This window comes from Condylura cristata, unplaced genomic scaffold (genome assembly GCF_000260355.1).
Source record: "Condylura cristata isolate star-nosed mole 26May11 unplaced genomic scaffold, ConCri1.0 scaffold00002, whole genome shotgun sequence".
Lineage (NCBI taxonomy): Eukaryota > Metazoa > Chordata > Mammalia > Eulipotyphla > Talpidae > Condylura > Condylura cristata.
This window is the reverse complement of record NW_004567103.1, coordinates 54,401,675-54,427,990: the sequence shown is the minus strand read 5'-3', so window position 1 is coordinate 54,427,990 and position 26,316 is coordinate 54,401,675. Positions and strand designations below refer to the sequence as shown.

The window sequence follows — 26,316 nt, the reverse complement described above, 5'->3', positions numbered from 1 at the left end:
CTTTCCTGTTTTGCCCACTGCTCCTCTCAGGAGTGTATTTTGTCATTCTGCCTGTTCTGCTCCCCACTCATCTCTGGGGAATCCTCTCACTCTGCCTCTACCAATGGACTATACCCCAGTTCTGCATAAATCTTTGAAAAAAAAAATTCAATAATAGACATCTTGATCGCACAAGATCTCAGGATCTTAAAGCTGTTTTAGAGCATAGTTGTAGTATATGACTTTGTAGTATTTGCTTCCTTAGTATATATAACAACACAGTATGGACTTGTGTCACTTTATTCATACCAAAAAACAAAAATGCCAGTAATTAGATGAAGGACATTTTCGATTCATAGTGGCTGGTGAAATGGACTTTGTTGCCATTGGCCAAACTTGGGTCACTTGTTTTCCCCATCAGAAAAGTATTACTCATAAGATGATGGGTGTGAGCTAGCAAGAATGCTTTCCTTAAACTTCGAAGTTTCTAAATACAGCAAAGACACTTCAACACTAATTATAATGTTTTTATAATCACAACACTAATTACAATGTTTTGCTGCAGTTTCTTCTTAATTTTCATGTCATTGGATAATAGTTTATCAATGCTGAGCTACTTTATATAGATAAAGGTATGGTGACAGGAAAAAAGAATTAATGGGACACTGATAAAGGTATCACCTTCACTGCCAGCCTCCACACCCCTCTGGTTGGGCAACTTATTTTGTTTAAAAGTTAAAGTTTTGTAATGAAATTGTAAAGTGTGGAAAATGTGTTAAAATCTAAAATTTTTCTACATCTAAGTCATAAGACAAATATTAGAGGTCTAAATGTTTAGCAGTCATTAAAAGTCAGGTTTATTTCCTGTATCTTGCTTAACGTAGGCACTCATTCGTGAATGTAAGGAACTAAGGCTAAGGTAAGTAGACTAAATGGGTGGGGAAATATTGCACAGACTGGGTAAACTGGGTTCTTATTTTTATTTGTAATTTGGGCTCTACGCTTTCCTTATTCAAGTGTAAGGTATATTTTGGGAAATAGTTAAGAACCATTGATAATGTATATCATTCCTTTTTAAAAACGTTTTATAACCATATTATTTTTTGTGACACTGCATGAGAATAGTCAATGTTTATGAAATATGAATATATATTTATACACATAAACAATATTTATTGTTATATACTAAAGTCTTGCATAGGAAACACTGTTAAGGTATTTGTCTTAATCTGAGATTTCTAAAAATCTTAATCAAATTGAGCAGCATACTCATTTTCTTCTGCAACTACCAGAACACAGTCGTCATCATAAGATGACTGGGACACATTTGAAAAAGCCGTAGTGAAACCAGAATCCAAATTCCTTTTGTATAAGAACCAAGCAACAGCTCCCAAAACTGTCAAAATTACTGTGCTGGCAATCACCAAAGCTGATATTAAAATGTGATCTGAAAAGACAAGAAAAGGGGGAAATCAGGTTCTTAAAGTTGCTGGTATTCCATTTAAGGGAAAGTAGTACAGTTCATGTGAATTTCCTACTGATGAGAAGATAAATACACATTTCTTAGCCTGAACAATTGGCTGTATTTTCAAATTTGAAATAAGCCTTACAGTTCACTACTGAGTCCCCAAAATTGAAATTAACCCACAACATTAAGGATACACCACAGTCCTATTTTTCTGTTTGTTTTTTTAAGACTTCGATTTTAAATCTTCTAGATACTTGTTACATTAAAGAGGCTAAATGGTTCATTTGGCTTTGGGGAAATTTCAAGATTTGTTTCAGTGAAAAAACACACAGAATGGCAGTGTCTCCCTTTCATTTGAGCTGTACTTGTGTTCCTGAAGTAATTATGTGCAACCTTGTAGTTATTGGCTATTCAAAACCCTTGTAATCCTCTTAAGAATTTAGTTCCGTAAAACCAGGGAAATTACTTGTTTTTAGAAATTGTGAGGAAAATTTGGTGGGAGTTAGGTTTTGAATTTTGTTAATAAAAGATCCAAAATTATATCGATTTACTATCTGAATAAAATTATATGAATATAAAAATCCCGGAATAGTTTTCTCTTTACAGATCTATTTCTGCATTATGGAAATATATTCAGTATTACAGCTGGTGCTTATAGTGAGACCTGGATAATTTAAAACTTAACAAGAAGGAGCTGGCCAAAAGTTATTAAGGTGAGGGATAGACGTTATTTTTAAAATATTGACAAGATTTTTAAAAGAAAGCGTGGTTGGGAGGAGTGAGAAAATGGTATCTGCTACTTAATTTGGATTAATAAAATTTTGCATGGGACATGATTTTAGAGATGTTTTAATGATAAAAATGTTAAGCCAAGAGTATTCAAAAGGATTTCTTTCATACCTACTTGTTTTTTTAATTTGATAAAGCCTACTTGTAGTGTAATTCCTACTTTACCAATGTAAACATACTGATTTTAATTCAAGTGGCTGTACAGTACAGATTCATAATTAGTATCACTAATCTGATCACAGCTCATAAGTTTATAGTCTGAAAAAGCATAATGGAATTATTTACAGACATTCATTAACATAAATTAAGAGGTGTAGTATCCTCAAAAAGATGCATATATATATACACATATATATACTATTAAGCAGTCAAAAAAACATGCCATTTGCAGCAACATGGAGCTAGAAGGGATTATGCTCAGTGAAATCAGAAGAAAAGTATCAGATGGTTTCACTTACAGGAGAAATAAAAACCATACTCAGGAAAATGAGCAATGGATTTTCAATTAATGGGTAAGGAAAAAATAATACAAAAAATTAGCAACTATAAATCAAGACATTCTGCAGGGGAGGAGGAGAAAGAAATGAAAACAAAGGTGGGATGTGTACGAGGGACTACTGTGATGGTGCACAGAATTGGGAATTCTATGGGGACTACACCTGAGAAAACAAATGTAAAAAATCAAATCCCCACTACAGCTTGAGTTGATTCCAGGTCAGGGAGCCAACATACACGTGAAGCAGCAGATCTTCCTTGTCTCTCAGCAGTATATTTCAGCAAATCTGTCCTGCTCCCCACTCAGTTCTGTGGTGAATCCCTTCACACCCTGGTCTACACCCCAGTTCTATGTAAAAAATTTAAGGTGCATCCAGCATTTGGTGGGACACAATCATACATTAATTTGCTGTTGTTTTTTTACTTCCTGCCAAATGTCCTTTAGCATTGAAGAAAGCCAATCTTGAGGCAGTGAATGAGCAGTGTGTTCAAAAGGTTTTGCATCAGGAGAAATGGATAGTTCTATACTAGAAAATCTATCTACCCATTAATTGAAAATCCATTGCTCATTTTCCTGAGTAAATAGTATTGTCTAACAACTAGCCCTAATTTAGGAAAGCAAAACAAGATATTTCTCTTTAAAACTAGTAAAAGTTGAAACCTAAACACACCTGTATATACTGAAACATGCTGTTTCCCATCATTTCTCAAACTCATACAATCTGTCTTAAAACCAAAGTCACCAGTACTCTGTACTAAGTGCAGACACATTGCCATATTTTAATTTTATCTGCTGCAGCTGACTTAACCACCCACCCTCCAGATACTCTCAGCTGACATTGGTTCTTTTTATGTTCAGACTCAAAATTTCCCTTGTTTGAGCTCAACTGATTGAATCTCAGATCTATCTATGGAAAAGTGTATGCAGTTGATGCTTGCTTTACTTCCCTGTATCCATTTTTTCTCGAATTCCCCTATTAGGACCTCAGTAACTACTACAGTCCTCCAACCTAAGAATTCTAGATTTTCCTAGACTCACTAATCAAGGTTGCAATTCTTTTAAACCTTTTTCCTATTTAGCCATTACTCTTCCTGCCGCCTTCATATTCTAGTTGTGTCCAAACTACACAAACCACCTTTTTAAAATGAAAGAAACTATTTTTTAAACCAGCTTGCCAGATAATTCAACTGCTTACATATGCAACCTAGATTTTTATAACCCATTTTTACTATTGAAGAAATTGTTTATATGACTTGCTTAGGTAATTTTCTTAAGTGGCAGAACATAAATTTAAAATCACTGGTTTATGCTGATCCATCGTCCCTTTGATAATTGTTTTCTAACTAGTATCTACCTGTCTTTCAGGATACTTAATTCATGCATTATCTCCAGTAAAACTTACTGAACCTAGTGGGCTAACCTCCCCTTCCCTGTATATATTTTATTACATGTGCCCTAGCACAGCCACTTTCTTTTGATGACATTCTTTAGAGGCTCTTCTATCCTTTACCTTTATGAAAGGGAACTCTGCCAAGACTGCTACTCTACTTAGCTCTTAGTTTGTCTCCTGGTTGCTTCAAATGAGGTCTACTGTTAAGCCTAATCCCCTTCTGTATGAAAGGTTCTTTTCATTTCCTTTAGGTCTTCATTTCACTCAAAGATAATCTTAGGCCTTCCCTGCCCATGCTCCTCAGGGGACAGGCCACACTTCCCTTTATTTCTGATTCATTCTCATTCACCCTCTTTTTTTCTACAGCACATGTCACTATCTGACATATTCACCCTTCCTAATAAATTATACGCTTAAATTCAGAAGTATTTTGTTGTTTTGGTCACTGCTGTGTCTTCCTTGTCCAACATCAGGATAAAAAAAAACTGGAGGTAACTTCACATATTTATGAGATCTAATGCACAAGGTTTCCATTTTCTGGAAAACCTTGTTATTTTCTGTTTTCTGATTGTCAGTGGTGTGAGGTGGTGTTTTGATCGATTTTTTTTTAAATGTTTGCATCACTCAGCAATCAGTAAGCCCTCCAAGCTGAGAGAGAATACTCATCAGCAGATACTTGGCAAAGGGCTTGTGTTAAGGTTTAAAAAAAAAAAAAAATAAGAGCAATTCAATAAAAAGAAAAGATATGAACCTATTTCTCTCACACACACAAATACCCAAATGGTTAACAAATGTGTAGTGTGTAACATTAGGAAATTGAGAATGAAAATTACATTAATGAATTAGGACCAAATGGAACTCACACTAGTAACAGGAATGTAAAATGGTTCAACTTTAAAAATTATTTGATGATTCCTAGTAGAGCTAAATGTTAGCCTATGGCTCTGAGATTCCCCTATTTGGAATACACTGAACATAGGTTCAGAAAATGGTATGAAGGGCCTCCCTGGTGGCCCAGAGGTTAAGTCTCAGCACAATAAAGCGTCAGCAGCCACTGCTGCAGCAGTTCAATGCCAGGTCAAGGTGCTGGCTCACATGTCCAGACCTCTCTGAACTCTCCCACTGCTCTCCTCAGCAGTGTATTTCAGTTGATCGACCTGTTCTGTGTCCCTCTTTGGTGAATCCTCTCATCCCTGCCCACACATCTGGCCTATACCCCAATTCTTGGACGCATAAATAAATCTTTTTTTGAAAATGTTCAGAGGCAGCTATATCAAGTCCAAGCTAGAAGTAAGAGAATGGACAAACTATGGTATATTTATAAAATACTATAAAAATAAAATAAAATATATACACACATAGTGTGGTTGGTAAATTTTTGAGTGAAGCCAACAGAGTTCACTTTATGTAAAGTTCAAGAACAAATACTCATGGTGGTTCCCTGTGGAGTGGATGGTGGTAAGATGGATGATTATTGGGAGGAGTATGAGGGAACTTTGTGGTGTAAAGTTATATATTTTTAAGATGTATTTGTATTTACGCATATAAGAACTGGGTCATAGGCTGGAGGAGCAGGGGTGAGAGGATTCACCAGAAACAGAGTGGGGGAACAACAGGTGGATCTACTGAATTTCATAGCTTAGGGGAGCAGCAGGTGAAACAAGAGAGGCCTGTTGTGCCATGTGGGTTAGCTCCTTGGGGAGGGATAGAACTAGGGCAGCAGTGGTGATAGCACTGAGACTTAACCTCTGCGTCACCAGGGAGCCCATCTGTAATTTAACTGAACTGATAACACAGTTGATACTTAAGCAAATATCAAACTGCACATTTTACCCTTTGTTAATGGTCTCTCAAAATGCAGAGTAAAAATCTGAAATTTCATAACAGACCACTCTGAGAATGCCAAATGGCATTTTCTCCTAGTATAGCATAAAAATCAAAGTTACATACTGATTTTAAATCCAGCAGTTATAGTTCATTGAATCTAATTTACAGACAGATAAACATGCATTTGTCTAATGAGATTTAATTTCTTATATTTATCATAGCAAATGTTTTGAAACAATCCAGTAAGACTTTGCCTGGTTTAATATAGATAGCCATTTAATGGAAGAGAATGCACTTATCAGAAGGAAAAGCAATCTGTTGGTAATAACAGAGATCTTTAGGATATACTAGTGAATAAAAAGGACAAAATTATATCTGTTTACTTATATTGGCAAAAAGAAACTAGAAATGATGTGCTATAAGGGAAATGGGTTAGAGTGGATGGGAGGCAAGAGTTTGCCTTACGAAGTTTTGCCTTTTTTAAATAATATTTTACTGAAGTAATGTATTATAAGTTTCAGTCATGCATCGTTACAAATCTAATACTATACATTAAGTTCACCATAAAATTCCATCCTCCACTATGCAATTGACCCTTTTACCTGATTCCACCTTCCCCTTGTCTTTTGAGCCATGTAAATATATTGCCTGTTGTTTTTGAAAATATATTATTTAATAAGCTCTTAAGATATATGCTGCATGACTTGTACAACTATGAGGTGATTTTTTTAAACAAAAGATGCAATCATTTTGTATAAAAATTCAATAAAAATGATTCAATGTCAAAAATGTTCATTTCATATATAACCTGTTATATTTAAAACATTATAACTAAGATGAGAGACCTTTCTGTCACATAATAGTTTACATCACCATGTCATTTTTAAAAGGTTCTGCGGTGTATTTTACCCCATTGTATCTTAATATAACTTGTGCAAAAAAAAATAATTAACACAAAACCATTACTTACCTGATAAATATTTCTTTTCATATGGAACTAGAACATAAAAGAAAATAAAAATTTAAATTTTTGTATGCTTTATTCTAAGATTGCTTTTAAACACTGAAAATAATTTAAAATGGATGCTTTATAACAATACTATCCATATTTCTATTGCTTGGCAACGTGTGTTATCTGTTACAAGCTTAGTTTTAAAAAATAGGACTACCAAATGCTTTAGCTTGATTGATAGAAAAATAAAACTCAAGAAAAGTAAATAGAGGACTTTGATTGAAAGGCAGTAAAAAATAAACATAAAACTGATACATACAACTGTGACCTTATGTCATTAGTATGGACTTGTTCACTCCTGATACTTGAGTTATAGTTTAATTTAAAATTGGTCTGGATAATGGTGCCTTTGATAGAAACATAAGAAAACTCAAGAAAAAGATGATGAAGTAAACAAAATAGAGGACTTTGATTGAAAGGCAGTAAAAAATAAACATAAAACTGATACATACAACTGTGACCTTACGTCATTAGTATGGTCACTCCTGATATTTGGGTTATAGTTTAATTTAAAATTGGTCTGGATAATGGTGCCTTGAGGCAGAGTGCATGAAAAGAACCAATACTTAAAAAACAAATATTGAAAGCTAAAAAAACAAATATTGGAAGCTGAATGCCACAACCATAAAACTATGACAAATCTCACATAATCATTGTAAAACTGGTTGTAGTTATGAACCTTACTATGGCAAGTTAAAAAAAAAAGTATATAATTTGAGATGTATAGAAAGGAAATAGAGGCATATATACAGTTTTGGTTTACAACTGATATAGAGGGGGAAAATACTTAGGATATAAAGTGGGGAAGTTTGTCATGCTTCAAGTATCCCAAAATGACAGTTTGAAATTTTGTTTTTAACAAATAATTATTTATAAAAGTTAGAAGGCAAAAAGCTTTGTCTAATATTTAACAATAACATCAAAATGTGGAACAGGATAATTTTGCTCATCAGAAGACACTCTAATGTGTCAGGAAAGAAAAATATTTTAATCCTGAATAAATTACAAACAACAATGAAATTTTCCTTTACCTAAAAAAATGATATTTGCTTCTGTACAGAATCAAATTCTTTGTAGACTAACAGAATGCTGGAATCAGACTGGGATTTTTCTTTACCACTTCCACTGTTCAATCAAATTGCATTCAGAAAGGCTATGGTAATTACCGTGAACAAGAAGGAATTTTGACCCCTTAGTTCACATGATTAGGTCCAACCTCTGAAATTAGGAGCAAACTAATATACCCTGAAGTCTTACTCCTTCTACTTATTGGGGCATACTTATCTCAAAATTATTTTAAGGCCAGTCCTACTTTTCTCTCAAATGGAAAAGGGTCTTCAGTCATACTTACTTGCTGTTTTACATAGAGTTCCTTCCACAGAAGAAATTTCACAATTTCCTTTTTTCCATTCACCTGTCTTGGTATGCAAAAAGGCACAGGTGTCCACTAGATCTTCATCATCCTCTTCATCTGTCCAATTATCAAATGTCATGTTTGACTTATCAAACCACTTGAAACATGCATCTGTCAGTTGAGAAATATTTTCAATATTATGATAGTGTGTCAGAAGGTATTTACAAGAAGTCAAAGAAACAGCCAAAGATTAAAAGCAGGAAGTTACTAAGGTCTGTCTTTTGACTGTAGGAGTTAAAAGGAGACATGTATCTTGTATACAAATCAGAGGTAATGGTTCAAGAAGTTTCTGAGGATTCCATTTTTGAAAAGGAAAAAGTATAAGAACACTTTCCTAGGGATAGAGCCAAGAAAAACAAAACATACTTATGCAGTAACCTTAGTAATTTCATTTTGAAAATCTTCATGTACTTTCTATTTTCTATAGTAATAACATACATTTACACAGTACAAATTTGATAGTTCCGTCTATGCTTACCCTATTGCTTTCCTGTTGTAAAAATAATTAACCTATAACCACATTTTAATCCAGAAAAAACAGTCAACTTTGACTTTTATGTGTTAAATACATTGAGCTGATAAAAGGAAAGCTGCAGTACAAGTCATCAGCACATACGAAAATTCAACACCTGCAGACCACAGAAATAACAATTTGAACTAGAAAATTTAAAAAAAAATTAAAGTCATCAGTTTTATTAACATTAAAAAAAATGATGTCCCACTAGGAAAATATCACTTACCATCTGTGTCAAAAAACATGCCTAGTAAGATATCATCTGGGCCTTTCCAATGTTTTTTCAAAGTATCCAGTATAAAAGCATTTTCTTGTTCATTATGTATGCTTATCATGTCTGCCCCTGAAATTATTTAAGGGAGAGAAAAGCCAACATGTTCTCAGGGTGAATGAAAATCACACGAAGCATATAAAAATTATGTATTATAATACTTTCACATTTTTTAAATTTAGCTTGAGACTGCACATTTCTGAAGATATATTTACTCATGAGAAAAGTAAAATGACAATAATCAATTGAGTAACTATATTTCTCATTCACCTATAGTTGGTAATCTTGTTTATAAAAATGGAAATAAAACATCATGAAGAGGTTTGAGCAGTAAAATGCACGTAGCTCTCACTTTCCTTTTCTCACTCAACTTCCTCAAACAACTAGGGTCTTCCTGCCTCAGTTCACAAGTGCAATGAGAAGTTCTGACCACATCCAGGAGAGCTGAAAAGGAAGAACACAACCATGGCCAGTGGAGTTTAACAACAACCTCTTGGACCAGGCTCATTTAGCAGCCTGCATTGTATGACTTCCCATATATACTTCTGTAGTCATCTTTTCAAAGTCCTGGCTAAGGAAATTGTCCAATAATGGACAATTTCTCATTGGATAGTTGGTTTTTCCTGGGACTTTCATCTAGTCAAGATTATGGAGCAGCAATCACATGTATTTTATATCTCAGCTATCTTTGTTATTACAATCCGTAAGTTATCTAGCACCCTATAAAGATTAGTAGTAGTTTCAACTTTCCAAGAGATATTTAAGCTTGTTTCTTAAACCAAGCAAAGATTGTCTCACATATCAAAAATCATTCCACCGTGTTAATTAGATAACCCTTCAGACAAATACTAGTGAAATTTGTTTCTCTCATGACAGTGAACGTTTCTGCAGATGAAAACAATTGAATGACGACATAAAAGTTGATACTAGCAAGTGGAGTTCTGGTAGAGAAGACACATCTGTGCATTGGGAGAAAATAAAAGAGAAGTAACAAGAAATATCCTTTCAGTAGTACTCAGCTAAATGAGTATAACATGAAAATTTTCCTAAGGAACATAACGTTAAAGTTAGGAATTGTAGAAGTAACTATGGTCCTATAATTTTCCAGGGGAAGATAGGCTTGTGTAAAATATGTGTCTATATTAAAAGTTATCTTTGAACAGAGCTTGCGCGTGGATCAGATTAATCTGGAGAGCTTGCAGAATACAATGCTGGTCACCACACCCAGAGATAGTCAGTGGGCATGAGATGGGACCTTGAGAATTTAAATCCTTAAGTTCCCATGTGATATTGATGTTTCTGATCCTGGTACCACAACTCAGGAATTATAGAGGCTTAAGGTATAGGCTACTGTATTCAAGATACTATTTAAAATAATTTTCATAATAAAATGTTAACTGTCACAGGGAGAAGAGAAGCCTCCTTTTATGGCATTACTTGACATGGTAAGAAATACTGCATGATTACATCTTTTAAAAGAAATTTTGTTAAAAAAATAATAAATTTAACTACAAAGGAAAAGAATAATTATGTGTAGGGTCAGAAATTTCCCAAGAAACATATTAAAGAAGAAAATCACACTGAAAAGATTAAAGCTGTATTATAAATAAAAAGTAAAAAGGCAAGCACCTTAATAAATGACAAAAATTGGTTTCAAATTGTTAAAAAGGCAATTTACCCTCACAAAAGAAAATAAAACACAAGAAATGAGTGTAAAAAAGCAATTTGAGTGGTAAAGAAATGAAGATTAAAATAAGATTTTCAAACGCATGCTGACTTGGGTGTAGAAAAATAGGAGCTGTTTAGTGGTTAGTAGGAGTAAAGATCAGCAAAACCATTTTATTTTAAAGATTTATTTATTCATGCATACAAGAACTGGGGTACAGGCCAGAGGGGAGTGGGTGAAGGTGAGAGGATTCACCAGAGACAGGGTAGGGAGCAGAACAGGCAGATGGACTGAAATACACTTCTCAGGGGAGCAGCGGGTAGACAGTAGAGGTCTGCCAGGCCATGAAGGTCACCTCCCTGGCCAGGGATCAAACTCTTTGCTTAAGAGGTGGCGGATAGCTTCATAGTGCTGCACTTTTACCTGTTGTGCCACTAGGGAGAGCCCAGCAAAACCATTTTAGAGACAATTTGGCAAGATGTATCAAAGGTCCTTTAAGAAAATACATATTCTAGACTCAGCAAAACTTAACAATTTATGGTAAAGCAGTCACTGGTTCTGTCCTCAAATGAGCACATGTTTATGATGCTGAAAAGTTAGAAATACTTGAGCAACCTATAGCTGAGATTTTATGGCCTATCTATATAGTAGAATAAGGTAGAATTATTAGTAAATAAGCACTTTTTAAATTTACTACTGTGGAAAGATTTTTTTATATATATAAAGAATTATTTATTCATATAGAACTGGGTACAGGCCAGAGATGCGAAGGGTGAGAGGATTCACCAGAGACAGAGTGGGGCGCAGAACAGGCAGATGGACGAAGTACACTGTTGAGGGGAGCAGCGGGAGGGTCAGGAGAGGTCTGCCACGCCATGTGGTCACCTCCAGGGCAGGCGGGAATCGAACTCATGTGGAAGTGGCTTAAGCTTCTTAGTGCTGTGCTTTAACCTGTTGAGCCACAAGGGAAGGCCCGGAAAGATATTTGTAAAGGAAAATGCAGATCACAGAAAAGTCTTTATTGGACGAGCCCTTTCTATTACAAGAAAAAGCAAGATATATTAAAACATATTTGCCTATGTGAGGAAGGAAGTCTAGAAGGATATTTACAAAATGTTAACAAAGCCATTGCATTTCCTTAGGATGGTGCTATTTAAGGTGATTGTTTTAGTGTCAGAAGATTTGCATATATGAGTTTTCCATAATACTCATATTATTTAATTAGTAACTTTTACAAGTAAAATTAAGACTGACTTTTAAAACGATATTTAATGCAAAGTCAGAATTCAGCATGTTCTCTCAGTCCTATCTCTTAAAATAATTATGAAAATTTTCTTATAAACTTCTGTCTGTTTAATGTCATACAAACTTTTAATCTGTTTTACTGTAAGTCCTTAATGGTAAAATGTGACCAAAATGCCACTCTAGAAAAATCTACAAGATTTAACTAGGTTATAGTTTAGGCTTAAATGTTCAGAGACGAGTTTTTCATTTTTTTTCTTTGACCTTGTGGCAGCCAATGGAACTCTAATGACTTTTAACATTGTAATCTAATTAAATACTGTCTAAACGTAAATTATTATGTCAGGTAAATAATACACACTTTCATTTTCTCTAACAAATGACAGCATAAATCCCTGAAGAATGCATGTGCTGAAGCACATTTTTTTACAATGCATTACCAATGACATTACCTGCTGAGATGTAATTTGGGTCTTTAATTCTTTTTATGGCTGTGACTTAGCTTAGATCATGAAAAGAAAAGATTGAGAGTATTTATTTGTTCTATTGTTAAGTATAGTATATAAATTAAAGGTAAATGTTGAAAAAAAAATAACAGCCTCACAATTACTTTCCTAATGAATATTAGCACCAAAAATAAGGAGAAATACCATCAGGTAGATCAGCATGAAGCCCTGGGTGTATTTCTCAGTCTGGCTCTCTGCAGTAGATAACAAGTCACTTATTTTCTATACCCACAACAATCATAGATTGAAGGTAGGATTTTATATTGCTCTGAAAATTTTATAAATCCAAATGTGAATATCCTCATATTCCTTATGCTTTTTCTTCTTCTTACATAGGAGACAGTGAGTTTATGTTCATCTACTGTTCTAAACCAAAGACTTTCCTCTCCAAAAATGACTAATTTAGCTAATTTTTTTGATTCATTGATGCAATGGGCATTTCCAGAGTGAAGGCAAATGTACAGGATTATTAAGTGGTGAGGTTAGTAGAAGTTTAAAAATATCAAATCAGTAACAAAAATAAAACAAACTGATATAACTGGGAGAAAGTGTTAGAGCAGGCCGGCTGCTGCAGCTGGGCCTAGCCTAGCTGCAGACTATGTGGGGGTGGTAGAAACTTTGATGGATACTTCAGGTATCTCACTATAACTCCCTGTGTGCAATGAAAAACTTTGAGGTGGGGTACTACTGGGAGGGAAGGAGTGAGGTGAAGAGTATGGGAAACGGAAACAAATGACCTGCAGGCAGAGGCTGCTCCAGGGTTTTGCTCTTCACAGCTTCAGCACAGTGGGTCCAATTCTCTCTTTAGAGATAATGGCCACAGTCATTATTCCCAAACTGGTAGTTCTTCCAGCCAGGATAGTACATTCTGAACTTTGGGTTTCTCCTCACCCAATTCTTTGGGCCCTCCCTGGTCTTGTTGATGTGTGCCTTGGACAACTCCTGGCTTCTTTGCTCAAGCCTTGCCTTCTCAGCTCTGGGTCCTGCCTCTTTGGTTAGGCATTTACAAGTGAAGAGATAGGTAATTTTGGAATTTGATCAGGAAACTATATTTTGAAACCCTTCTCTTCACTACTTCTCTTTCTCTCAAAAATCTTTAAGCACGCAAATATAATTACTTTGCTAGTCATGTGATGTCACACATTCCCTTTGAACTTAAGAATTTGGGGTTTCTGGGAACTCCTTGGTTTTACCCAGTACCCATAAGACATTTTTTTGAGTCACAAGATAAATTTTACAAGAAAATTTGCATACAAAATTAAAAATTCCTAAATGACTAACCTGCTTAAACAAGTAGTTAATGGACTATGAAACAAGCAATCAAAAATGAGGCTACAATAAAAAAAATCAAATTAAAAATATCAGGCCACAAAATTTCTGGTTATTATCAATTTTGTTTTGCTTTGTTGGTAAGAAAACAATAGCACCTACAACTACAGTTGGATTATAGAGGAAGTCAGTCAGCCAGTGTTAATTATGCTTCTATATAGTAAAAAATTGTTTCACTGCTTAAGATAAAGCAAGACAATGAACTTCAACCTGTGGTTCATACAAATAAGATTAAGAACATATAAGATTACAAGAACATATTTTTTTTGGTTCTGAGCTTCAAATATAAATTCTGTTATTGAAATCTGTGTTTATGTCTAAATATGCCTAAATGTTTTTTAAAGTAAAATTTATTATTATTTTAAAAGATTTTATTTCTTTTGCATATTAGAACTAGGGTGTAAGCCAGAGGTGTAGGGGGAGGGGGGGTGGTAAGATTCACCAGAGACAGAATGGGAAGCAGAACAGACAGATCTACTGAAATGCACTGCTGAGGGGAGCAGCTAGCGAGAAGGAGAGGTCTGCTGTGACATGTGGGTCACCTCCCTGGCCGGAACTGAACTCAGGCCACAGGGGAATATCATGAATTGAGACTGAGATAGCACTGAGACTTAAATCCCCACACCATCAGGGAGGCCCCTTAAGTGTTTTTTGTTTGTTTGTTTGTTTAAGAGAGAGAAAATAATTGTAGGAGAAACCCCATTTAAAATATCTGTAAGGTCAGTAAAACTGTGAGCAGTTGGCAAGAGCTTTTAAAAGGGAAAAAATAAATATCTACTGGATACTGTATGACACTACATAAGACTTAAAATTTCTGTTTATATTTTTTTAGAATAAGGAAATATGACTTTAATTAAAGTAACCATATAACTTTATATTCCTCCAACATTTATATTGGTAAGTTGTCAGCATGTTTTGTTAAGTAAAGTGCCCTTAAGTTTTGAATATGCCTATGATGAATTAATCCAGAGAATTTTAGACCTCACACAATAATTAAAAGACCTTTACAGAAACAAGAATTCTGACATCAAAGTCATTGATACTTCAAAGGAAAAAATGCTAGTTTACCTTATAGTTTTAGTTTGAGCTGACATATATTATAACAATTAGCAACTTAATAACAAGGATGCACTTCAGATTAAACACCTAAATAGGTCAGGAGAACTCAAGCATACCTTTTAAAAATAAAACTTTTCTTTAAAATATTTCCTTTATAGGGCCCTCCCTGGTGGCACAGTGGGTTAAAGCACTGCACTAAGAAGCCTACGCCACTTCTGCATGAGTTCTATCCCCACCTGCCGCAAAGGAGATCCACATGGTGTGGCAGACCTCTCCTGACCTGCCCGCTGCTCCCCTCAGCAGTGTACTTCGTCCATCTGCCTGTTCTGCTCCCCACTCTGTCCCTGGTGAATCCTCTCACCCTCCGCATCTCTGGCCTGTACCCTAGTTCTGTATGAATAAATAAATAAATCTTAAAAAAAATTTCATTTATAAATACATTTCCATAGAACATTGAGTGTATCCTTTAAATAACCTTTTCCTCATTTTTCTTGAACATACCATTCTTTACTACAGTCTCATTTCATGATCTTGTGTAATGTGATTTCTGCCCACTTCAAAGGCCTAAGGTAGCACTTTCATAGCTGAACAGCAAAGTGAGTAGAACTCTAGTCCCCAAATCAAACAGATCCTGGTTAGCATCCTTGCTGTCACCCAGGATCTCATCTGTGTGACCTTAAAACAAATAACTAAACTTAATTTCTTATTTAGATAAGAGGAGTCTAATAAATAACCCACTTGACAGTTTTTTTTTTATGATGGGCCAGGCAAAGTATACGGTGTACTTAATTTAAGCACAGAATATATGTGCTAACAACATTGCTGTTGCTACCGTTCTTTCACTCTGGCTTCAACAGTATTGTCTTATCTGTCAACTTAAGGGTTAAGTGTTTACCCAATTCCACTGTCTGTGGTGTGTGTCCTGTAGAATAAAAGTTATCTCCTTACCTTATAAGATAAAACTGAGTTATCATAAAGCCACTTTTTAAAGACATTAGTGAATATTGTTTACTGATTTGTGAAACAAAGGGTTCATTCCTTACCAATGGTAGTGCACTGATTTCTGACATCCTCTATGCTTTCTACTTTGATGGATTCTTGAAGGAAAAGGTAACAACTGTCTTGAAACTGAATCCAGGTAGATGAAGGACAGTCTATGCAGAAAATGAGAAAAATTATTAAATAACTTGAGAATAAGTATCTCATGATTTCTTGAAGATAAAGATATCATAATAAAATTTTCACAGAAAAAAAAGGATGGCAATTTTCCTTATTGATTAGTGACAAAGTTCTCAGTCTTTTTTAAATCAGGAACTGATTACAGACAACCCTAAAAGAGATTCAGATTCAGTTCTAGACACTGCAATATTACAAATATCACAAGAAAGGAAATCACATACTTTTTTTGTCTTCCCAGTGCAGATAAAAGTTATGTTTATGTGACCCTGTAGTTCATTAAATGTGCAATAGCATAATTTCTTTTAAAAAACCATGTACACATCTTAATTTAAAAATACTTTATTACTAAAAAATACTAACCATCATCTGGGCCTTCTAGAAGTTGTAATCTTTTAATGATGATCTTGACTTTATGTTGATAGCTGCTGAATGATCAGGATGGGTGGTGGCTGCTGAAGGGTGGGTGGTTGTGGCAATTTCTTAAAATAAGACAACAATGAAGTTTGCCACATTAATTGACCCTTCTACAAAAGATTTCTCTGACCATGTGATGCTGTTTGATAGCATTTCACCCACAGAAGAACTTATTTTCAAATTGAGAGTCAATCCTTTCAAACCCTGCTGCTACGTTATCAAGTTATACAACATTCTAAATCCTTTGTTGTCATTACAATGTTCCCATCATCTTCACCTGGAGTGGATTATAGCTCAAGAAATTAGTTTCTTTTCTCATACATCAGAAGCAACACTTATTTATGAGATTTATCATGGAGTTGTAACAATCCACAATCCAATAACACCTTAAAGCTCCATTTCTAATTCTAGTCCTCTTGCTATTTCCACTACATCTGTGGTTACTTCCTCTACTGAAGTCTTAAACTCATCAAAGTCATCTATGAGGGGCAGAGTCAATTTCTTCTGAACTTCTGTTCATGTTGATATGTTGGCCTCCTTCCATGAGTCACAAGTGTTTTCAATGGCATCTAGAATGATGTATCTTTTCATCATTTCAATTTACTTTGCCAAAATCCATAAAAGGAATTACTGTCTATGGCAGTTATATTCTTATAAATATAAGAATATAAATATAAATTGTTTCTTTAAATAATAAGATTTAAAGATCAAATAAGTCCTTGATCTCTAGGCTACAGGTATGAAAATAGTGTTCATCTCCTTATACACTTCCATCAGAGCTTTTAGATGCCCAAGTGCATTGCTAATGAATAGTAATGCTTGAAAGAATTTTTTTCTAAGTAGTAACTCTCAATAACAGGCTTAAAATACCCAGTAAAGTCATATTGCAAACAGATACGTGTTATCCAAGTTTTTTTTTTATTCCACTAATAGTGCATGGTATAGATTTACCATAATTCTCATGGACTCTAAAATTTTCAGAGTAAATATATATTGGTTTCAACTTAAGAGTCACCAGTTCCACTAGCCCCTAAGAAGAGAGGAGGCTGTCCTTTGAAAGTTGGAAGCTAGGCTTTGACCTCGTTAAGAAAGTCCTAAATGGCGCCTTCTTCCAATAGGAGGGTCTCCAGTTTATATTAAAAATCTGTTGTTTAAAGTGTCACCACCCTCATCAGTGGTCTTATCTAGATCTTCTGGTTAACTTGCTGTACCCATCAGCATTTTTTTCACCTTCCACTTGTATGTTATGGAAACAACTTCTTAGACCTCATTAACAAAACTCTGTAGCTTCAAACATTTCTTTTGCAGCTTCCAAAAGTCTCTCAGCCTTAGGAATTTGCTCTGATTAGGTTTTTGCTTAAGGGAATGTTGTGGTTTTGATCTTCTATCCAGGCACTAAAACTTTCTCCACATTAGCAATAAGGCTGTTACACTTTTACATCATTCATGTGTTCACTGGAGTGGCACTCACTGGAGTTTCTTTGGACTCACAACCTAGTTGACTAGGAATAGAGACTGGTGTTTGATCTATCTCAGCTTTCCACATTAAACTGAATCTTTTTTTTTAAGATTTATTTATTTATTCATACAGAACTAGGGTACAGGCCAGAGATGCGGAGGGTGAGAGGATTCACCAGGGACAGAGTGGAGAGCAGAACAGGCAGATGGACGAAGTACATCCGCAGTGGGCGGAGAGGTCTGCCACGCCATGTGGATCTCCTCTGGGGCAGGTGGGGATCGAACTCAGGCAAAAGTGGCTTGAGCTTCTCATGCTGTGCTTTAACCCACTGCGCCACCAGGGAGGGCCCAAAACTGAATCATTTTTAACATTAAAAATTTTTTAATTTTAATTTGGGGCAACATTTTTTCCCTTTCACCTATACACATGTTCTACTCATACACCACCACACTACCAATACCCTCTTTGCCTTCCTTCCTGCAGTTCCTTCTAGTAACCACTAGTCTTTCCCTGAGTTCAAGATTTATTCTTGCTGTAATCTGTGTATTTTCTTCTGTTATTTATATTTCACAGACAAGTAAAATCATATCTTTTACTTTCTGACTTATGTTACCTTGATCCACCCATTTTGTCTCAGAAGCCACTACTTCATCTTTTTCATAGCTGCATAGTATTCATTGATTGTATATTCCACAATTAATTTTTTATTTTTAAATTTTCACTTAAGTGCAATTTTACATAATTATTAGTATTTTGGACGTATAAGATTGCTCTCTTTAGGAGTAGTTACCATATGCACCTATCACCTAAGCACCCATAATCTTCTACCACAGTCTATTTTTATCCATTTTCTCACCATTCTCAACCCCTCTGGTTGCCTCAGTTCTATGGTCAGATTTTTTTTTTTAAGATTTATTTATTTGTGCATACAGAACTGGGGTACAAGCCAGAGGTGCAGGGGCAGTGAGAGGACTCACCAGAGACAGAGTGGGGAGCAGAACAGGCAGACAGATTGACAAAGTACACTGCTTGAGGGGACCAGCAGGTGAGTCAGGAGAGGTCTGCCATACCATGTGGTCACCTCCAGGGAGGGGATAGTATTCATGCTGAAGTGGCTTTAACTTCTCAGTGCTGTGCTTTAATCCGCTGCACCACCAGGGAGGGCCCTCAGCTTCTAAGTCTTTGGTTTTTAAGTTTGTCTTTGACCATTTGCTTTCAGATGAGACTGACACCGTCTAGTATTTGTCCTTTTGGCTTATATTGTTTAGCATAATCCTTTCCGACTCCATTCATGTTGAATATTTCTCATGCTACAGGTCTGTGTCTTACAAATAAGCTCTAAACACTACTCACAAAATAAACATTTTACTTTGATAGGAATAGTGCTCAAATGGAGACTGGCTACATCTCCATTTAAACTTTAAGCACTTCATGAGAGGAAGGCTAAACTAAGTCTTCAATTTGAAATATCTGTGCTATAACAAAATCCTGTCCTCCAATACTGCCATACCCTTTCACTGACAGGTTGTGTAATATTCTTTACAAAACTATACTCCAATAAGTATACTTTATGGAAAAAAAAAAGCAAAAAACCTGCCCACCAAATTGTTTTTTTTTTCATTTCTTTTTCATTTCATTTTTTTTTCATTCTACTTCTTCATAGCAGTCCTGAAAGAGAGCTTAAGAGAGCTTGTTGATAAAAGATTCCTATGGATCTTACAATTCTATTGATTTAATGTGTACAGAAATTTATGTGAGAATTTAAAACCTTCTGTGTAACATTAGTCCAATAGTTTCAATATAGACCTTCTGCCTAAATTTACCATGTGATTAAAAAAATAAAGTGGTATGTTCACACAAATATTTCATATTACCAGTCAGTTCTAACAGAACTCTCTGTTCCCTTATAATTTCTTTTTTTAAAACAACTAGGCAGAGAAGAAGAGGAAGTGATCCTTTAGACATACTTGTTCTGAATGTTAACAAAGGAAAGCCAAAGACTGTATTTTTTCCCCTTGTCAATAAGACCTTTGCCTCCCCGATTAAGATAAAAGTTGCAGCCACTTCCTTCCACAAGGGCAACTGTGGCAGACAAAAGAAGAGTGTTTTTACTGTTTAGTTTATATGGGGGTGAGGGGTGGGGGAGGTGATGGAGCTGAACCTGTACAAAGGGCTTCCAGGTCTGTCTAGAATCACAAAAAGATCACCCAGTCTGTCACTCCAACTCCTCTCCACATTACCCTTTCCTACTAGCTTCCAGCACGCCTTCCTCAATCTTTTCTCCTCAAATTCTTTCTTAAAGAGCTGCCACATTTGCTCATTAAGTGGATGCCATTGCAACTCTGCACCTTCTTCATTGGGCATCACTTGTGTTTTCTTAGAGTCTCCATCTCCAGAATTGCCCTTAAAATCTAAAATAACCCATAATAGAAATAAACTACTTGATAGGCAGCGTTACAAAAGCTTGGATAATAATCTTGTAAAGCTAGCTTCCTGCACATTTTAAAAGCTGCTCAACAATCAAAAAAGTCCTGAAATAATATCTAATTGTAATTTCACTTTTTCATTGAAAGAAAAATAAACACTCATTAAGATTTCAAAATTGACCAAAATATACCTGAGATAATTTCCCCTGAAACATAATTGTGCCATCTACAAGGGTCAGCAGATAATTTAATGCTTTGAATTAAATTATGAGTTCATGGCAGAGGTAAAATAATTAGAAAGAAATTGCAATCCAATTATCACACTACTTTTAAAATCACTCATCTAAATTTTTGTCCTTTTATTATAAATTAAAGTATAGAGATATAAAACAAAAAAAATCACACACAATGAGGTTTCCATTGTTACGGCACTTTTTTTCTGGTAAGGGTACAAGCAAGAAGACAAAGGATTATATAAGCCAGACACATTGATAGTATTAAGTGCTTTAAAGAACATAAAACATGGGTATGTGATAATGTGGGTGTTCAGAGTCAGCAGATCTGAGGAGCTGACATGTGAACAGAAACCTCAATAAATGTGGGTAAATGTAGCCAACTGAAGACCAAGGAAGGGGAGAATTGTCTGGGCAGAAGAACTGGCCAGGCCTTAAGTTTTCAGGAGGTCAACACAGACAGTGAATGGCAGGGTGAGAAGAGATGACAGCAGGGAAGAAGGAATGAGATCCACACCTAGGCCTATGGCAACTCAAAATTGCTAATCTAGATTGTGACCAACACGAAGACCACAGAATGAGGATTTGCCCTGGATATGTTTATATCCAATGACCTAATGCCAACCATGGAAAATCACTGACCCAATAAACATATACTGACTACTGTGTGCAAAAAAAAAAAAAAGCACCATTACAGAAGAACTTTTTAAAAGGGATGTGTGGAACCTTACTTAGGAATTCAAAGAATGTTCTATTCATTGTAATTTTCCAGAAAACAAATAAGAACAATAGAAGATCACTTACACAAATACAACCCAAAATAACAGAACAGTAACAATAGTTTTAATTCCAACATTCAATTTATATTATGTAATACCAGAGAGCTTTTCTGTTAAGACTTTGCTATTCAATTAATTCTGTGATAACCTTTGAAAAGGTCTGTCTTGAATTAGTGTAAGTTGAAAATGATTCCTATCTGTCTGGGAAGGAGCTTTGTAAGCTATAGTTAGCTCTCCATGGGTTTAGCATTGAGGACTCAAACGATTGTAAATCAAAAGTATATAGAAGCTACACAAGTAGACCTATGATGGCTGTGTTTGTACTGAACAGGTACAGACTATTTTTTCTAGTTGGTATCCCCTAAACAAAACAGAATAACAACTTTTCATAGCTCTTACACTGTAAGGGATATAATAAGCAATGTAGAAATGAGTTAAAGTATACACATATTTCACAATTTCATAGAAGGGACTTAAGAACCCATAGATTTGGGTATTCTCAGAAGTTTCTGAAACCGATATTCCTGGGTATGGAGGGATAATACTACTTTGATGAAAAAAATGATACCATGTTTTAGCCCTATATCACCAATCTGTATGGGAATCTGCTCAGTAGCCATATACAACCAACACACAGAAAGTAACATTCACATGATGTATTCTAATTGCAATAATTACCTTTCATTTGGCATAAAAGGGATAGAGGGAAGGACAGCTAGATTTATAAAGTCAGTGATTTCCCTATGGAGTATAGCCTCTTGTTACTGAAGTGAAATGAATTGGGTAACATGATCAAGGCCACACTATTTGTACCAAATTCCAAAGCTCACACACTTTCTAAAGTAATCCTTAAAGCCTACTGACTGAGAAAACCTGGTGAATTAACAGCATTAATTTATTCAACATGCATTTCTTAAGCTCTTAAAAAGCCTATTTATCCCTATTGAACCTATGAAAAGGAAAAGAACAAATGTTTCCAAAGATAGCTTGTCTGCTATTGCTGATAAAAACAATTTCTCTGAAAAAGAGAAATACAACATCTAGAAACTTTTTTTTAAACCCGGCAAAGGTATATTTTCACAAGCTGAATAGATGAAGGCATGATAACACAAAGGGTGGGCTAAAAGGGAAATCAGAGAGTAGGAGGTTACTGGTGAGTGTGATGTGTCATTAGGGTGTGCAGGAAGACAGTTCAGCCTTGACCGAATCGCTAGTCCAGCCTTGTCTCTTAAGTCAAAACTAATGTCTCAGTCTGAACAGTGTGAAAATGGGCAGCTCTGGTTTCTGCTCCTTCACAGGCAGCAGAAGGCGTGACTGCTCATAATTCTTAGTCCACACACTTTCAGGGAAAAAGACTCCAGTTGGTAAGTTCTAAGCTGCTTATTCTGCTGCTGCGGCCAACATTGAGCGCCTTGAGAATGATTTCCTTTGAAATAGTTCTGCCAGTCAGCAGGCTTTGAGCAGGAATTTATAAAATGGCAGTAAAATTTAGGGGAAAAGAAAACCAAACTCTTGCATAATCGTATTATTCAGACTAACACAAGTATTCACTCAGTTCTTGTTTATTTTGTTCTTTAATTCCCGAATTTGTTCAATCAATAGTATTTTTGGATAGAATCTTTCCCCAGAGTTCCTCATCAACATTTTTGACATACTTGCATGTAAAATTTGTTTCAAAACAAAACACATTCGGTCGAAGTAGCTGTTTTCAAGAGTCATTTTGGAAATGACTGACTAATCATGCGTAATTTTTCAGATGTCTCTTGCACAACAACAGACCAGGCTTAAAGATTTTTAAATCATATAGTTTAAGTGGAATCCAAGCTTTGCCTGTTCACGTCCCATTTCGATTTAGGGGTTATTTGGCTGAACTGTTTTCCTGTTTCGACAACTTGAACGCCAACCAATTAGACAAACAACGTTGTAGCAAGCAAAAGGGCCTGCTTCCTCCCACCCCCACCCTCCTCCTTCCACTCCGGCTGCACTTGAGCTGGGGAAATATCCGCAGCCAGCTTCCCTGCTTCTCATTTCAGCCCCAAGAGGTCTTGAAACTGCTCGTCGTGGGACGCTAACTCTCCACTCTCCAGTCAACTAGGCCGGTTTGGGGTCCCCTTTCGCCAAGGGGGATCTTATCTGAGAAAGTGTACACAGTGGAAGAGGGCGGGAGCTCTCGGATCCTGAGCCGCTAGCCCCTCACTTCCCACTCTCCTTCCTGTTCAGAGAGCGCCCCGAGTGGGGAGGGCTGGCGGAGGAGGGTGGGCAAGCAGGTGAGGGGAGATGCCCGGTCAGGACCAGCCCCTCTTGGACGCTCTTGGAAGAAACTGGCACGGAAGGCAATCGCAAAGATTCCCGGTTCTCACGCAGAGGAGAGGCGCGGCAAGGGGGCAGCTTACCCGTGACGACATGGGCGGCGAGGCCCAAAAGAAGCAGCAGAAAAGCGGGCAGCGAGGTGGTCCGGGGCATGACGGCTGGTTGGGGCGCTGAGCGCCTGTGGGCTGTGACGGCTTCTCGTCAGAGCGGAGCGTTGACCCACCCCTCCCACCGAACAGGCCCCCGAGGTTGGAGAGGGGAGGAGGAGAAAAGGGGAAAGGTGGGGGGCGGGAGCCCAGGGCACCAACCCCGCCGCTGACCCCAGCTGCACGTTCACGCCCCAGTGGCTGACGCGCTGCCTTCCAGAACGTCTCTTGGCAATTCTAAAACTTTTCATTTGAACTGTAACTCTCTAGCAATTTTCTCTTAAGTCTAAACACCATATACAACTCCAGTACAATGATCGAAGCCAGGACATTAACATTAGTAGAATACCATTGACTAATCTACAGCCACTGTCACTGCGATCCCTTTGTCCCTGTAATTTTCTTATTTTAGGATCAAATCCAGGACCATAGGTAGCTTTGAGATGTCATGTCTCCTTAACCTCCTTTAATGTGGAACAGTTCCAGCTCTTGGTCTTTCCCATCTTGACACGTTATTGCCCATTCGTTTTTTAGAGTGTCCTTCAGTTTCCAGCTGGTGTCACCTCGAGGGGATTGGAAGAACAGGATTGGGGTTCTTCTCATTAAGACTTCTACAGAAGGGATGTGTCCTGACTGGAAGCAATGTCAATGATCTCATCACAGGTGGTAACTTTGGTCACTTGATTAAGGTTCTGTCTGCCAAGCCTCTTTGGATTAGCCACAAACCTTCTTTTCAAAGGACCCTCCCAGTGGACTATGCTCTCAGGCAGCTTTTCTGTCACCAGTCCCTATACACAGTGTTTGCAGCAAGCCTTGGAAGGAGCCAACGGTCCTGAACCCTTGATCTCTAGCCTCCAGAACTGAAAGAGTAAATTTCTGATCATTTAACCCTGTACTTGCCATACTATAGGTATAAACTCTGCAACTGTAATATGACTTGTGAGGGTCTCTGGAATCGGACAGCCCAGTGCACAAACCAGGACTACTTAAATCCTGAGAGATTCAGCTTATTAGTCAGAGTGCTTTCAAATCAGGTCTGAAAACTCGACAATAAAAACAACTCAGTTTTAGGATGTGAACGGGATCTGAACAGACATTTCACCAAAGATATATGGATGGCAAACCTCTCTAAGAGGGATTTAAGGTTAAATGAACCTAAAATAATCTAAATTTCTGATTTTCTCATAAACTCAGGTGGGGGGATGCAAGGGATTTGATTTAGGGAGCATCAGGAGTGGGGTTTAACAACACTACAGCAGCAATTTGCAGGGGTTAATTCCCAGATCATGAATATATCTTGCTAAGGATGATGGAGAACTTACTGTTTGTGGGTGTAGGGGGAGCAAAAAAGGGTGATCATTGGTATCACTTCTGCATTTGTCCCCTACCCCCTACACCTGAGCACTAGGTCTATTTGCTTACTTTTTTAGTTACCCAGTTTTGGCGCATCAATTTTCTGCACTTCAAGGTTGGATTAGTAAGAGGAGACAAGGGGCCTTCATCAGTTTTCCTGAGACTTCTGGGACAAAGGGGTTGGAGAAATGCTATGGAAAGTTCTGGTCATGTTGAGAAGGACTTTCATGCAGATTGTCCAGTGGGGGTTGGAAATACTACCCTGGAACTTGGCATCGGAATGACTGACTTAGAAGTTGGGGAGTGCTGTGCTTCTGAGAGGGGCAAAAGGAATCAGAAGCAAGTGGACTATAGTTGGACTATCTGTTTTTCTAGTACTTAAAAAACATGCTGAGTTAGGAAAATCTGAAAACAGACTGACAGCAAACTTTCAAAGATGTAGAAATATGGTGTTTATTCTTTAAAAATGTACACAAAAACTTAAGGATGAATCACTTTACAATATTGCTAGATATTTTTATTGTATAGGCCAATCTAGAAATACTTTTTTTCAACAAGGATCAATGATATTTTTGTTCAAAAAAATAAAATTCTATTATAGTGCCAGTACTCTATATAGGTGTACTATTTTGCATTAAATTGGTACAGTTTTTTGTGGAAAGTCTTTACAACTCAAAATGCACAGACCATAAGGCAAGACAATTAGCCTAACAAATTCAATAAAAAGCATTTTAGGAAAACTACTATACCTTTAGAAAATTATTTACAACTTCATTATATAAAAACATTCTAAACTTTATAAAATAAATCTTTGAGTTTTTTTTGAAAACTCTAAAATATAAATATAAGTTAAACACTGAACATTCACCATGTTCAGTGGAAGCTATTAAGATTATATTCCAGCTGGTAAATTTTGAAGTGATTACCACAAAGCAGTGTTTCCTTAATAATTTATAATTTTACATATTTTAGTAGTAATCACAAGGTTTTGAGTTTCATTGTAAAAGTTTCATTTTTGTAAATGCAAGATGTATAATTTTTCCCTAGTCCTGTTC

At 36.3% G+C, this 26,316-nt stretch overlaps 1 protein-coding gene across 3 annotated transcripts; it reads right to left on the bottom strand.

The window, feature by feature from the left end:
• Positions 1-91: 91 nt before the first annotated feature.
• CD302 (CD302 molecule) lies at positions 92-24,056 on the bottom strand. 3 transcript variants are annotated; one of them, XM_012728201.1, is made up of 6 exons: positions 23,846-24,056; positions 16,006-16,116; positions 9,116-9,232; positions 8,313-8,486; positions 6,920-6,946; positions 92-1,426 (listed from the first exon to the last, which is right to left on the bottom strand). In XM_012728201.1, the coding sequence occupies exons 1-6, from the start codon at positions 23,913-23,915 to the stop codon at positions 1,227-1,229; spliced, it is 699 nt and encodes a 232-aa protein (XP_012583655.1). In that variant the 5' UTR covers positions 23,916-24,056; the 3' UTR covers positions 92-1,226. The 3 variants fall into 3 exon arrangements, with proteins under 3 accessions (XP_012583655.1, XP_012583656.1, XP_012583657.1); XM_012728202.1 differs by having other exon boundaries at positions 8,376-8,486; XM_012728203.1 differs by lacking the exon at positions 16,006-16,116.
• Positions 24,057-26,316: the final 2,260 nt, after the last annotated feature.

What these genes read in the sequence shown, in the direction of transcription:
- CD302 (XM_012728201.1), bottom strand. Translation starts at nt 23,915, where the DNA reads ATGCCCCGGACCACCTCGCTGCCCGCTTTTCTGCTGCTTCTTTTGGGC. An exon ending in CGCCGCCCATGTCGTCACGG is followed by an intron (nt 16,117 to 23,845) that starts GTAAGCTGCCCC and finishes TTTTCTGCATAG; the next exon opens with ACTGTCCTTCATCTACCTGG. An exon ending in AACTCTATGTAAAACAGCAA is followed by an intron (nt 6,947 to 8,312) that starts GTAAGTATGACT and finishes TTTATGTTCTAG; the next exon opens with TTCCATATGAAAAGAAATAT.